The sequence below is a fragment of the Schistocerca gregaria genome, chromosome 3, assembly GCF_023897955.1.
Source record: "Schistocerca gregaria isolate iqSchGreg1 chromosome 3, iqSchGreg1.2, whole genome shotgun sequence".
NCBI classification, from domain to species: Eukaryota; Metazoa; Arthropoda; class Insecta; order Orthoptera; family Acrididae; genus Schistocerca; species Schistocerca gregaria.
Genome location: NC_064922.1, coordinates 569,859,896 through 569,874,836, shown reverse-complemented (window position 1 = coordinate 569,874,836; position 14,941 = coordinate 569,859,896). Strand labels below are relative to the sequence as shown.

Below are 14,941 nucleotides of genomic sequence, written 5' to 3'. Positions count from 1 at the left end.
GCAATGAAGTATGTGTGCATCGAAGGTAGAATAATGTTGAAAAAAGAACCGTTGACGTTGATGCTTCTGTAAGTTGAATGTGAGGGAATATTGTTCTATAACGGAGATTTAAGTGTTTTTATGCTTTGTTTTCTATAAATGAGGACAACAAATGGCGTTTATTTCATCAACTGCCATAAATATAGGATTATATATGCGTGTTAGTTTCGTAATACGAAAACAATAATAATATCTAAAAAGAAAAGGGAAATGAAACACATACTTCATGCGTAGGTGTGATTAATAATTTATTCTGGAAGGGAATTAAACTGAAGCGCGACGCAGTAAGTAAGCATAATAAAAAAATAACAAAAGAAAATAAAAAACTACAGAATATTCTCGAGATTACCTTTTATAGCCTTCAGGCAAAGTACTTCGACGATGAATGGTTGGGCTATGTGGAACGAGTTACAATTCGTAGCTTAATGGGTATTTAGTATTTTCATTTTTTGTTGTACTTTATTTCCATTCTTCTCAAGAGTCTACATTTCTTCGTCCTCTCTGCCTACGGTTCACGTAACACTCAGCAATTTCGAAAATTCATCTTCTTTATTTCGCAAAAATCTCCATTATGTTTTTGGAAACATTCCATGTAAGACCACACTGTATTATCCTGTATAATTTTCGCTGCCCAGTGATAACTATGGAGACATCTAGCATACGAAGAAGTACGTAGTCCAGTTGCCATTTTGATATCTCTGGAAGCACTCACTTCATTCAGTCTGTTGCTTTATCGGACCCACTCAACAGAGAACACGTTTTATTAAGTAGACTGATTAGAATCTGATAATTTAGATAAAGCTGCCGGGTACAAAGGACGCTGCCTACCTTCCCTTTCTCCCTCCACCAGCTAACCATCTAACCTTGGTACAGTGATGTGCTTCCTGGAGACGTGGCTAAACCTCGTGCTACAGTTGTAAGGCAGACTGGAGTGTCAGAGTACAGCAGCATGCAGGCGATCCGAATGTCTCTCACGTGCGCCTTTCTGCTGTTCTGGTTGGCGGTCACGGTCAAGGTAAATACTGCCCCATCTTCAGTGATATCTCACCCTTGACAATGTCTACGCTGCAGTGAAGCAAAGCAATTCAAGAAGAACCTACCTTATGAACAACAATCTGACTTTTTAGAAGCCGACTGAGATATGTAGCATTTCTGAATGTAAAATAAGTGTTTATAATATTTTGTATAGTCCTCTGTGGATAGTGTAACTGCTGTTCCGTCCTTACTGTACTCCCTCGTTCCCGATCTGCATCAATACGCCTATTATGTGTATCGTGTTTAACATCGTGTTTAACATTCATCAGGCAGGTTAGCCCATTGAATGTAGTGGGCGTCTGACTGTGTATATACGCCTTGTCTCAATCATTTTCGTCACTATAGGCTCTAAAGTCGGCTTTCACATCGTTTCATTCTAAAAAGATGTACTGTTTTTTCCAGACTGATAGGGATGTTTTAAGAAATCTGGAGTCCAACATCTACCTCTCGTAATGGAATATCGATTTCTTGCGTCAAAATCTCATGATGTTTTGGGTTGTCAGTGTTTTACGCTACACTTTAGCATTTCCATAGAAAAATGATGTAATCTGTTCTTCCAATAACTTTCAAATCGTTAACTCTGTACAAAATGCCTTACGATGCAGCATTAGGGACTAGGGATGATCCTAGCGTCTGAACGGTGGGTTACAGTCTACCTGCACTCCTATTTGTTCCTTCTCTAACGTTTCTGTATCATCGTTACGGTTTGTGTGTGAGCAAGAATGTAATATATTCCCACTAAAGGAATGGAAAGTCTCAAAATTTAAGACGGAACGGGTTAAAAAAGATTCATCATATTTCACAAGATAAAACGAATGAACATTTAAGAACACTGTTTACTTACGCATCGAAACAAGTCATTTGTCTTGGCACCGGTTGCAAGTTGCTGGTTTATGTGGCAGTTGGCAACGGACTCCTGTACAGCTCGCACTCTAGCTCATTCGTTGCCCAACTTGTGGAGTGTCGAAATGGCGCTAAGAAATTAATAAAGGACGTTTTGGGTTTTCCGTCTCAGCGGACCGATTGAGCTACAACTGTGCGGCCTCCGTTTCGGCGCGAGTACGCCACTACAGGTCACAGCACTTAACGATGGTACGAGCAGTTACAGGAATTTGGTTGTTTATGTAAGGGAAAATCCACTGTTACGTAATAATCGTTCTACAGATGTAAGTAACAAAGGAAAGATCATGAAAATGTAACCATTATAAACGTGAAGAAGCGTTTATACTGGCATGAAACCAGCATTTGCGAATGAGGCACCTTCATGATGTTATGGGCCTTTAGGAAACACTTCATCATTCCTCAGTTTTTTAAGGTTATAATTTTTGTGATAATTAAAATTTTTATTGAGTGAAGACTCTTTTCATTGTTATTTACAATGTCTCAAATCTGTTTCTACCATTCCCAGGAAGTTATTTCTACCTTTCAAGAGGGTTTTTCATGTAGTGCTCATACGTAAACTCGGCGTGTTAGGCGAGAGTTAGCCATTACTCGTGTGGCTGTCGGAAGCATTTTTTTTTGCGTTGTTTGCTTTTCAATCAATATAGATGTCACTACAATAAATCCTTCATGGGCAGTGTAACAATGTGTACAACTTACTGTCATTATGAGTATGGCGATAGAGAACTGTAGTAAACCCTGCTTGGATGTGATACCAACGTATAGAGTTTAGTGCCTCTTTACGTGTGGAGGCAGAAAACAGAAACGTTATTTCAAGTTTAGTGTTCAGTGATGTGGCTACGTACCATCTAAGTGTGAACGTGAACCTTTACATTTTAAAAATATGTATAACAGAGCTATCAGATACGATACTTGACCTCGAGTCACATACCTACGGCCGTTTTAGTCCGCTTCCGAAGAACAAAATTATGGCCCATTCTTTTTTGCTAATCGATGGAAACCTGGCATCTTCATTTGAAATGAGAACATGTCAATGAGGATGCATACTGGCAGCTGCATCTAAGAACATTTCTTAACAATGAGCTGCTGAATGATGGGTGGACTATAAGCGGTGTACGGATCTCACATTACACCTCATTCATGGTACGTGGTTTCTTTTTAGGTTGGTTTGTGTGAGCTTCCGTCTACGTGGTTCCGCTTCCCATTACTTTGGCTGAACTGTGACCCGAAACAGCAGTGTATGTAAGATCTCCAGGCACTCTCGCGAGAGTATGGTACGGGTTGGACTATCGTCTGGATGTTTTGTTGTGTGGCCCATGGAGGGCTCTTATGTCAAAATGGAATGATACATTTGGTATTAAACGTAATTGTAAAAAGTACCTCAATGGTGCATGCGCACGCAAGTAAAATAGATTATGTACACTGAAGGTGGTGAGGGGACAAGGGAAAGGAAACGAAAGAGACTATTGAAGTCAGCTGCATCGGGGGTTTATGCGGGATGAGCTGCGGAAAGTGAAAAATGTGTATCACACCGGGACTCGAACCCGGCATCTCTTGCTTACTAGACAATGGCGTTGACTGCTGCGCCACCCACGCACGAAGCTTGTTGAAACTGTGCGGACTACCTTGGCGCGCCTTCCGACCGACCAAAATTCCCAACCAGCACCCCCTGTCCGGAGTCCGTCAACTTCCTCCATGCGCGCTACTTTCAGATTCCCACAGGAGGTCGGGCGTAACTGTGCGTCCGCTCTGAAGGCGGTGGATTCATGGCTCATTGAGACGAATCGTACGAACACATGGCACTGTTCTTTCGGGATGTGCAAAAGAGCAGAGGAGACGCATTCATACCAGGGAAATACTGCAGTGGGCCCTTCTACTAGTGGTCAGGTGCACTTTCTCAGGCGCTTTGGCAGATATTCGCAACTTCGTTTCTGCAAAGATTAGCTGCTGTCAGGTCTAACAAACTCTACCCAACACATTTTTCATAAGACGCCCAACGGTGACAGAATGCTTCGGTTTGTTTCCCCTTTGCAAACAAAATGATTTAGAAATCGAAATGTTATATCTCCATTTGATAGGGCGCTATCACGTTACTCTGATGTGATATTCGTTTTACCGATATCTATCAACAGGAACAGTATAACATGAAGAATAATCAGTATTCCAACGGCGACTGAGTAGCGCACTTTTGCACGGCGGTATCAGTCAGAGCGAGGGCACAGCTGCAACTACATGTTACTTCTCATGTTTTATTGTCCCTCTTCACACATATCGGTAAAACGAATATTGCGCTGTACTAAGTTGTTTGGGCTCACTCCAGCAACACGTTGCAAATACAAAATTACAAATATCTGTCGAAATACCAGAGAAAATGTGCCTGGTGGCCCTTAGGACGTAAAATCAGATGGTTCTCCAAAAAATTAAAACTTAAAAGTCCTATGCACAAGTTAAAATTCTTCTAAGTTTCTGTCCTCATTCATGTAGAAGATACAGTCTTGTAAAGTTGGGTGAACCTTTGTGAATCACCATGTATAATCTCTATCATGATGTACCAAACCTTACTTCAGTGCCTCCGAATGTGATATACTGAGTAAAAATAATTTTAAAAAAGGATGAACGTTTTTACTTGAACTATAAAACACTATTTATGTGATCCCCTAAACATTACCTGTGTTTCGTCAAGAGCACGTTGTCTTCCCTCAAGGGATTTTCATTAGAGTCCGAGAAGCATTTCTGCAATACTCGCATTTTGATCTAATATACCGGTAACAAATCACTTTGCATTATCGTAAATAACAAAATTACGTAGACTAAATTCCACTGATCTGTAGCATATACATCATAGTATTGCGCATTTCACTAAGAGTATTGTATTTCGGCATCATCTCCACTTAAGTTAAACTGTTGTATCGTAATGCAATCTTGTTACGGTATTTACTGTAGCAAAAGATATTCGACACATAAACTGCCACGGAAATACCAGTAACTAAACAAATAAATGAGCAACATATAAACTTGCTGGATACATACAACCAAAGAAGTTGAATAACCAAAGTGAAAGTAATAATAATAAGCCATTAGAGCAAACGTGGTGGCCAACCAACTAACCGCCGTTCTCGTACCGGCATATTACGATAAAGCGTTTTGTTTACAAACAGGTATTTGTCTAAAAGCTGCGGAGAACTGACCACTAATGAAACAGTTGTTCATATCTGAAGCATCTTCACATTTGAGGTTTGCTATTTCCGATTCCTGTGACGTTCGCTTACTCAAACGTAACAACGCTACGACAGGGTGACGAGGTGCTGGTGGCCGTGCGGGAGGGCGTACTGAGAGGCAGCACAGCCACCAGCGCCTACAACACCACGTACTCCGCCTTCCTGGGCATTCCGTACGGCGAACCCCCGGTCGGAGACCTACGATTCGAGGTGAGTGGACAGAAGAATGGTATTTGTATAATTATCGTTATGTAATGCTCGATTGCAGTGAGATTAGTTTCTCTCAGATCTGTTAAAGGAGACCTCTGAATGCATCCAGTGAGCAAGTTACAGAAAATTGTTTGACAGTCAAATAAATGTAACATTTTATGAATGTTTGCTGGTTGAGCGGACGTGTGCTACACGTAGGGAATAAATTTTTGATATGCCCTATTTGCAAAAATGACGATGAACCAGAATGGCCAAACTACCTAGGAATAAGTCTACTAATCTACAGCACACTATGCTAAAACAAAATGTAAACAAAAGATTAGTACCAATAGTAGAAGCACATATGTTAGACGTGCAACATCATTTTAGGAGGGGTAGATCACGTTCTGAATGTCTTTTCACTTTGGCACAAGTAACTGAGAAAAGAAGGGATTTACAATGCCAGCTTACTTGGCTTATATCGATTATGGAAAGGCGTTAACAAGATAAAGCAGTAAATGCTGTGGGAATCACTTAACACTTTCACCGCCTTGAGCGTTATACGCATATATGATGCACACCGATTTTTCAGTTTTCGACGAGTGCTTCATAATCGATCAAATGAGGAATCGTGAGTACTTGCCTGTGGTGCATATATGATCACATTTCCGTTGAAAACAAATGGGCGCCACATGCTACCCGCCAGTGGCAAAAGTTCTGTGACGTTGGTTTTGTAGTGTAGCACTGTATGACGGGCAGTTGTTACCTGTTTACGGCTTGGAGTGCTTACATGTTTCTTGTTGGTACAGGATTTTCTTTGCGTACGTGGACTTGTGTAGTCCTTGTGTTCAATAAGACTTTGTGGTTGTTTGGTGAGAAATGGATTCACGAGCACAAAGAATCCAAAAATGGTTGGAGGAATCGAACTTATCTGATTAATTACTGTTTGTAAGTGGCATTAATGCCGACCAAGACTATCGTGCTCGTTCCTCGAGCGAGAGTAATAGTGAAGATGAAGTCAATCCATTATAGAAACAAAACGTACACATGAAAGTTACGGATGATACGTCCATAAATGGAGCAAACGGTATTTCATCTTCCACTGACCATGACTGTGAAAGTGAGCTATCAGCTAAAGAGGTATCTTGTGCTGGTGGGCTCCCTACTTCACGAATAAAGTGGTCTGATGTGCAGGGAAATGTAAAAAATATTGTTTCTTCTGGTAACTGTCGATTAGACAATGCATAGGTGGATAATCCACCTGCGAATATTCGTACCACTGACATTTACAATTTTTTTCTTGATGAAGAAATATACAATTTCATAGTGAAGGAAACAAACCGTTAGGCTGAACAAAAGATTGTTAGTGGAATAATTGCGGAGACGTTACCACCGTCATCAAGACTGACGTCATAGAGTAATATGAGCGTTGATGATTTGAGGAAATTTATGGGGTCTTTTTTGTGGTTGGGGCTTGGTCACAGGACAAGAACGGAGGGTTACTGGAGCCGGAATCCGCTTTACAAAAACCAGGTGTCTTTCACTATGTCCCGAAATATGTTTGTCATGTTCATCTATGTTTTCACTGTCTCAAAAATGTACAGCAGAGTAACAAATCAAAGTGTTAAAACTAGGAAGCTTGCGAATGGTCTGAATGAATAATTCCAGGAAGTTTTCACTCGAGTTGAAGCAGTTTCTATCAATGAAACAATGGTTTCATTTCGTGGAAATTTACGCTTTCGTCAGTACGTTCCTAGAAACGGTTATAAATGCGAACTGAAAATACATAAAGTGTGTGCTGTAGATGTATACTTCGAATGTTAAAATGTATTGTGGAAAAGCAGTTAATGCTATACACGTAGCAACAACAACGCAACAACTGTCTTGGAGTTAGTGGAATCACTTTTCAATCCTGGGAGGATTCTACTTGTAGATAACATCTACACTTCTGTGAACTTGGTTCACGTTCTTCTAGAAAAAAAAAACTCATCTGGTGGGAACACTCTGTGAAAACGAAAGGGGTAATCCACACACTGTTATCAGAAAAGCAGTGAAGAAGGGGGTAAAGGTGTATGCGGACAACAACACAGGTGGTTGTCGGAAAGTGGCGTGACCAGAGGGCCGGCATTTTTGACTACCAGACACAGACCTGAGCTTAAGGCAATGAAAACAGGAGAGGTGAACTGAAAGAAAAGCAATTGAAGATTATGATGCAGCCATACTCTTCATTGATCTTTGAGATCAAAGGAAAACCTATGACACATGCTTAAGGAGGTCAGTGAAGCTGCACCGCAAAGTGGCCTTTGAGTTACTATTCAATACTACTCCTGCAAATGCTCACACTTTGTATGTTCAAACTACAAAACAAGAAATGCGTATAATTGCTTTCTGTGAGGGTATTGCAAATAAATTACTCAAAATTGACTACATTCAGGAGACACTAGAGAATGGGTATTATCAACAGTTCGAAACTGCAGTGAGACGACGTTGTACCAGCTGTTACCAGAAACTCTCCAAAGCAGCAAGCAGGTGTCACTGAAATGCCAAATTTGTTCTTAGAGTTTCATATGCATGGAGTGTATTTTCCTTTTTTATTGTAATGCGAAAATGTATAAAAATGTAACTCTTTTTTTATAATTAAAGCAGTTACATAAAAAACAGCTGGACTTTTTACTTTCCAGTAATAACGTCTTCCTAAGAAATATGTGTGTGCATCAATTGTGATGTACAAATTTACCAAAATGCTGCCGGCGTTCTAAGCGTTAAGGAATTAGAATTCCAGCACATCTGATTACGGCATTTCAGTTATATAAAAACAAGAGCGTAAGGATCTGTCCTGTGAGATATGGTACAGAATTTGCCGATATCAATCAAGGAGTCGGACAAGGATGTCCACTGTCCCCACAACTTTTCTAATGTTTACATTGACGACATCGTTTGTAAATGGGTGATTTTATTAAATGACACAATAAGAAATGATATTTTAATTCTATTTCCATGCTATTGGCTGCTGATCAGATTATAACTGCAGGATCTGAAGAAAAGGTTCAAATTTCAGTAGACAAAGTGAGTCAAATTGCCGCCAAATACAGAATAAAATCTCGATAAGTTTCCCAAGTGAGATTATGTACAGCTCAAAACGGGCCATTTTCAGACATTTCTGTGCAACTATACAACGTACATTAAAACATAACGTACGGAAAGGAACGTAAATTAAACTCTACAAAGCAATAGCGTTACTTTTATTGCTGTATGGAAATTAACATCTGATCAGTTACGAGGAATCGAATCATCTGTGATGAAGTTCCTCCGCTTTGTTGGACCACGAAAGAAATGCTAATACAATGTAACCCAACAGGCAAGAGAAACGTTGGACGTCCCTTAAAGAGATGGCGTGAACAATTCTGAATCTGATCGGGTCAAAAGGCCTAATCCTTGAAGACGATGACGATAAATGTAGCATCTAAAACTAATGTATCGGTGTAAACTTACTCTTTGATGGCGAGCAGCATGAATTTGTCATAAGCACTAATTCCAGTGAACTATTTAAGTTCCTTCAAAAGGCATATTAAAGTAGGTAGGATACCAAATTGCCCGCATCTCGTGGTCGTGCGGCAGCGTTCTCGCTTCCAACGTCCGGTTTCCCGGGTTCGATTCCAGGCGGGGTCTGGGATTTTCTGTGCCTCGTGATGGCTGGGTGTTGTGTGATGTCCTTAGGTTAGCTAGGTTTAAGCAGTTCTACGTTCTAGGGGACTGATGACCATAGATGTTAAGTCCCATAGTGCTCAGAGCCATTTGAACCATTGATACCAAATTTTGACTGACTAACCATTTCACAGAAAAGTTTAAGTTTCCAATAACCACCCGAACTTCTGCTTTTCCCCTTTTACTAGCACTGCAAATGTCGTGCTGCATTATCAGCGCGGTGAAAAACTTTAGAAGTGCATATTTTTCGGTCTGCAGCATCGTAGATGGCGTATAACTGGTAGCAGCCGACGATGTGAACCTCCACGGTTCTCACAAGTCATGACAGTCAAGTGGATGAGTATGAGTCGGCTGGTTGTGTGAAATCAGCCCAGTAAGACGGTTCCCATGAACCATGGACCTTTCCGTTGGTGGAGAGGCTTGCGTGCCTCAGCGATACAGACGGCCGTACCATAAGTGCAACTACAACGGAGGGGTACCTGTTGAGAGGCCAGACAAACGTGTGGTTCCTGAACAGGGGCAGCAGCCTTTTCAGTAGTTGCAGGGGCAACAGTCTGGATGATTGACTGACCTATCCTTGCAACATTAACCAAAACGACCTTGCTGTGCTGGTACTGCGAACGGCTGAAAGCAAGGGGAAGCTAAGGCCGTAATTTTTCCCGAGGGCATGCAGCTCTAAGATTAGATGGGTAGATCACATAAGTAATGAGGAGGTACTGAATAGAATTGGCGAGAAGAGGAGTTTGTGGCACGACTTGATAAGAAGAAGGGACCGATTGGTAGGACATGTTCTGAGGCATCAAGGGATCAGAAATTAAGCATTGGTGGGCAGCGTGAGGGTAAAAATCGTAGAGGGAGACCAAGAGATGAATACACTAAACAGATACAGAAGGATGTGGGTTGCAGTAAGTACTGGGAGATGAAGAAGCTTGCACAGGATAGGGTAGCTAGGAGAGCTGCATCATACAAGTCTCAGGACTGAAGATCACAACAACAACAAGACGGGTCAGCGTGGAGAAAGAGACAGAATAACGTAAGGGAGCTATCGGGTATCTACTTCTCTCTGAACACCCGATGTATAAAGTTGATCGATTTCTTGGTGTTTCATCATGTTTGCGAAGAATAATGTATCAACTGTAGCCCCATAATACGGTCGTAAAACGGCTCTAACCGACATGTATCGGAAAGTAGTGTTACATCGTGTCAACGACAATTAGTTTCGACCGACAGGAAATGCAGCTGTCAGTGAATACTCGTACATATCAACCGATTTCATAGCGAACGTTGCGAAGGAAACCGAAAGCATTGGGTATTTGACATCCGGTACCTCGCGTAAGGCTACAGCTCACACAGACTTGCAGTGATCGAAATTTTAGGCAGTACATTGAATTCCTCTTGGGTTCAGTGTATGCATTTAAAATCAAATGCATCAAAATACCACAACCTGCATTTGAGTGCGGCATTTGCATGTTAAATAAGGGAATCACAATATATTAAAACGCGCTTGATTACAGCATTTGCAGATTACTTAGTTATGAGCGGCAGCCACAAGAATGTAAATGGAATTAGTCACAAACATTTGTTCTGTAAACAAACGTAATTTTGGGCAATGGCTCTATGTTTACAATTTACAAGTTGCTGTTATAAGTGAAAAAGAAATAATAATTTTTCCATTATCAGTAACAAGTTTCTCAGAGTTACACCAGGGCTGCCAGTAGTGTTCCTATGAGGCGAAAGGAAAATGGCAGCCACACATGAATGAGAAGGCTTTCGGGCATTCTACCAGCAATAGTTCAGCTATTGCGGCGAATCTGAAGGTGTCTTCGTGTAGGCTGGCACGGTATGTTGGCAGCGTGAAGGCAGTGGGCCCATGTGCTTGGGTCGGCGGGCCCCATCCCCCATGGTCCAGCAGCACGGATGAAGTAGGCAGTGCTCGTGTCTTTGGCAGCTACCAGCACTGATATCCAGCAGCACAGAAACAGATAACACTCAGATACTTACCAGGAAATGGTACCTTTGCCGCCTCGACGACAAGCGTCTTTTTTCCTACCTCGATAGCAAGTGTCGTTTTTGGACGATCACCTCGCTTTCTCCAGAGCCATCTCCCGCTCTCAGGTGATTAGCTTCCTGTTCACGCCAATCGAATTATTGTTCGTCATTCTTGTGAAATGTTTTTACCGCTGCTAACATCTTATTTCACTCAATCTTCACACTGCGATGGGTCCTCTACTGCTCCCACAATTCCCTCAGCAAGAAGTATTTCTAACAAGCCTTCTTCCCTTGTCAAAATCCATGTCACTTAGTTGCCTTCGATGTCCCACATCCTGTGAACACGTCACCTCTGTCTGTGCATCTAGCAACGTCTCCTTTTCTGCTGTTTGACAGTGTGAGTCTATGCCCCTTCAATATTTCAACAGCAGAGACAGCTCTGTGCGCCAAGGACTTTTGTTCCCCTGGCTTACGACAGAGACAGTGTGGTTGTCACAGGTGTCTCTCACAAGTGGGAAAGTGTGTTTCACAGGTGGTGGTGGAGCCACTTATTCAGAGGGTGACCAGGTGCTTCTCTTACACTTCAGAGAGAGAATGTGTGTCTGTGGGCGGGCAGGGGGGGGGGAGGAGGCAGAATCCTTTCATTAAGTCCATTGGAGATTGGTGACAACATCCAGAGGCGAGTAAATTACATTTTTCCCTACTTAAATGATGCAAATTTCAACAATACCTAAATTTCTTCCATAAAAGTTGCAGTAGTCCGCATATAAACTCTTATACAGCCTTTCTATGACGCATTCGCTTCAGATAGTTGCATTTCATGTTTGTCTCGTAGCGATCTAAATCTGCGTTTAGCGTCTCTAACACTGGGTATCTCTTAATACTTGTACAACCATAAAATTGCACCATAGGAGATACACAAAATGTGATCTGTTTCACAGTGCATCGTTGCCAGATGACCCCGAACCCTCTCCTCCTCACCTCCCCCCCTCTTCCCTCCACCTCTGCCTTTCCCCTATGACATCATGAACTGTTGCCAGATTTCTGCCTTTATAGAAATATCAGGAAATTCTACTTTTTGTGGGAAATCCAAAAACAGTCCAATTCTGCCACTGTGGAAATAGGACTGTTGTCCTAGTTATAAATTGGTGGAAAATTCAAAACTGAAAGATGGTGAACTGTTATATTGGCACTGAAGACAGGGATAGTGGCCCAGCTTGCATTGTTGCCACATTTTCCATGATTTACCTGAGGCAAAGGATGTTTGTTTCCCCTACATGTACAAGCCTGTGATTCTGGAACAAAGTGTTCTAGAAAAAGGATTTTTCTTCCCTGCAGGTACAGGATTACCTGTTAGACAAAAGATGCCAATCTGAACCTGAACATGGTTTTCATCATACCGACAGTAACTAGTCTGCTGAACTACTTCCAGTGACACTAAAAACAAGCTGTTATTCATTCAGATGCCCAGAGACCTGCAGCAGTTATGGTTGTGACATTGCTTGTTCTGATTATAGAACTGAAGATGCCTACTGGGTTCTCCCCTGTCATTACTTACCGCTCCCCCCAAGTTAAAATCCAGCTGTTGAAAGTTTAAAACAATTCTCCCCACTAGTCTGACATTACAGTTGACGCAGTTATCTCTCATCTGTCACCCTATGTTTGGCTCTGTTTTTTTCTAAGTTTAAGTCCCCTGTGGTATGCTGGGAGTAGGATAGCAGCGATATTACGTCTTGATTTCAATGAACACCACAGCGCAGATAGGCCCCTTTCCATGATGGCAGAATTCATGACTGCCAGACGAGTCGAGAAGTAGCTCTGCCCCCCTTCCTGCCTGCAGGCCTCTATGGTAGCATGCTATCACTGTGCACCATTGGTGTCACCAGAGGGTTTGGCGGAGCCCAGCCGTCAGCTGCTGGGCTACATAAGACGTACGAGTCCTGCAGCTGGGTGTCAGCCCCGTGCCAGCCAATGACAGCTCTGTGCACAGAGAAGCATAATATCGATTCAGCAACCTAACTTGAAATTAAGTATATAAGTTTCGAGTCCCAAAGGTAGTATGCTGTTGTGCTGGCGCTACACCAACACCGAAAACTACACGACCTGAGTTAAAATGATGGGAATGATGAAACCTACAACTCACATAAACGTTCTGCTTAGAAATTGAGAAATGAAGAGATACGAATTGGTCCTCCTGGCAATGGACACTTGTCCAGTAACACAAAGGCCAAAAAACAATGAGTTCACGAACCATGCTTGTAAAATTCACCAAAATTTTATGAGTGGAGTGGATGGTCGATAGTTCAGCGGCAGTAGCATAGCCAACCATCGAAAAGCAGTCACGCACGTGAACATATACGAACATGGCGTGCAGCTACAGAATTTTGGAGCTAGTTGTCGTTGTATGAAGTAACAACACGAATACCTACCATCAAAATCGCGTTTATACATATGACGGAAAAGAACGGCATTTCGTGAGAGGAGCGGTCTGTTACGCTTTTACACGAGATGTTTCATGACGAAAAATCGCAACAGAGTGCAGCGCCAACTGACAGTAGTCGCTAGCAAAACAGCACTGACTGAATGTTAAACAAAGAAGTCCAGTTACAAACAGTGGAACGCATCCTGTCCATACACAAATTTAAGTAGACGGGCAGCTGCCACTCACAGCTCCACTGGGCCCCGCCACAGGCCTCAAGGACCCCTATACAGGTGGACCAGTCCGCTGACTCGTTCACAAGTGGATCTGCCCCTACCCAGTTGCCTCGCTGTCAGGCGGTAAACCTCTACCTGCTGGCCCCAACCGCTGTCTGCCAGCTCACACTCCACCAGTGCAGGCAGGCCTAGGGTCTGCAAGGAGTCCCCGTTGTCCGCACACGTAGTCGGACTGGCTGGTGTCTTGATCGGCGAGTGGCTCGGTGGACCAGTCGGGAAGTAATTCGTTTTTAGGTCGCCGGCCACCAGCGTCCTACCGCTGCAGACTGCCAGCCAGCTTGCGAAGGTCTTCACAGCTGTAAACGATCTGCTGTCAATGTAGGACACAAACACATACACACACACACACACACACACACACACACACACACACACACACACACACACACACACACGAAACATAATGTATTACATATGTACATGAAACACATAACCATATTTTAATGCCAATTTTATGCTTTTAAGACTATTCTTGTACCGACAACACTAAATTTTGCGTTGAAAGTTGTGAGTGTAGTACTAAAAAATCCATGAATTTAGCACCTACAATTAAGGACAGCGTGCTATTTGCTAAAAACTCTCCAATTCCAGCACAAATCCGACATGATGTTCCAATTTTTCTCATTTGGTTATGTCTCGGACTGTACTTAACTCCGATCAAAAGTCAGGAAAATAAATTTTATGTACCATCACATACCCGGCAACATAATCGAAGAGTAGTTTAGGATATGTTCCCTGTACTCTGACTCTCCCTGAAGCGATCGATACTGCAGAATACAAGGCACGCAGTTTCACGATTACTTCAATGCTTTTCAGATACTTGACACAGACCACTTAATGTACAGATCCAAATAGTCGTTTCTCATTGATCCGATTGTGGATTGAATAGGAAAGCGAACGGCCGGAAGTGACATAAGCTGTTCTCCACAATGTGTTGTATGGAGGGTGGTCCAATGGACGAATTGTACGACTCTCCCGTTCATAGGGGTATTAAGAATAAGACTGAGAACATAGCATAGCATTACACAGTTTCTAAGCAGTAAGATCTTAATAACCATGAAATGGGTTTAGAGAAACACAGCTGTAATACAGGAGACAGAAATTTTGTAATCACTTTGTTCTTCACGGACGTAAATAGTGGCACTTTCTCA

The 14,941-nt window shown here is 42.3% G+C and overlaps 1 protein-coding gene across 1 annotated transcript in view; it reads left to right on the top strand.

The window, feature by feature from the left end:
• The first annotated feature begins 914 nt into the window (after positions 1-914).
• Positions 915-14,941, top strand: part of LOC126355905 (cholinesterase-like) — a 90,948-nt gene continuing 76,921 nt past the window's right edge. Inside the window, exons 1-2 of the mRNA XM_050006417.1 lie at positions 915-1,054; positions 5,268-5,402. Coding sequence (XP_049862374.1) covers positions 989-1,054; positions 5,268-5,402 — 201 coding nt within the window. The 5' untranslated portion in view covers positions 915-988. The remainder of the gene's footprint in view (positions 1,055-5,267; positions 5,403-14,941) is intronic.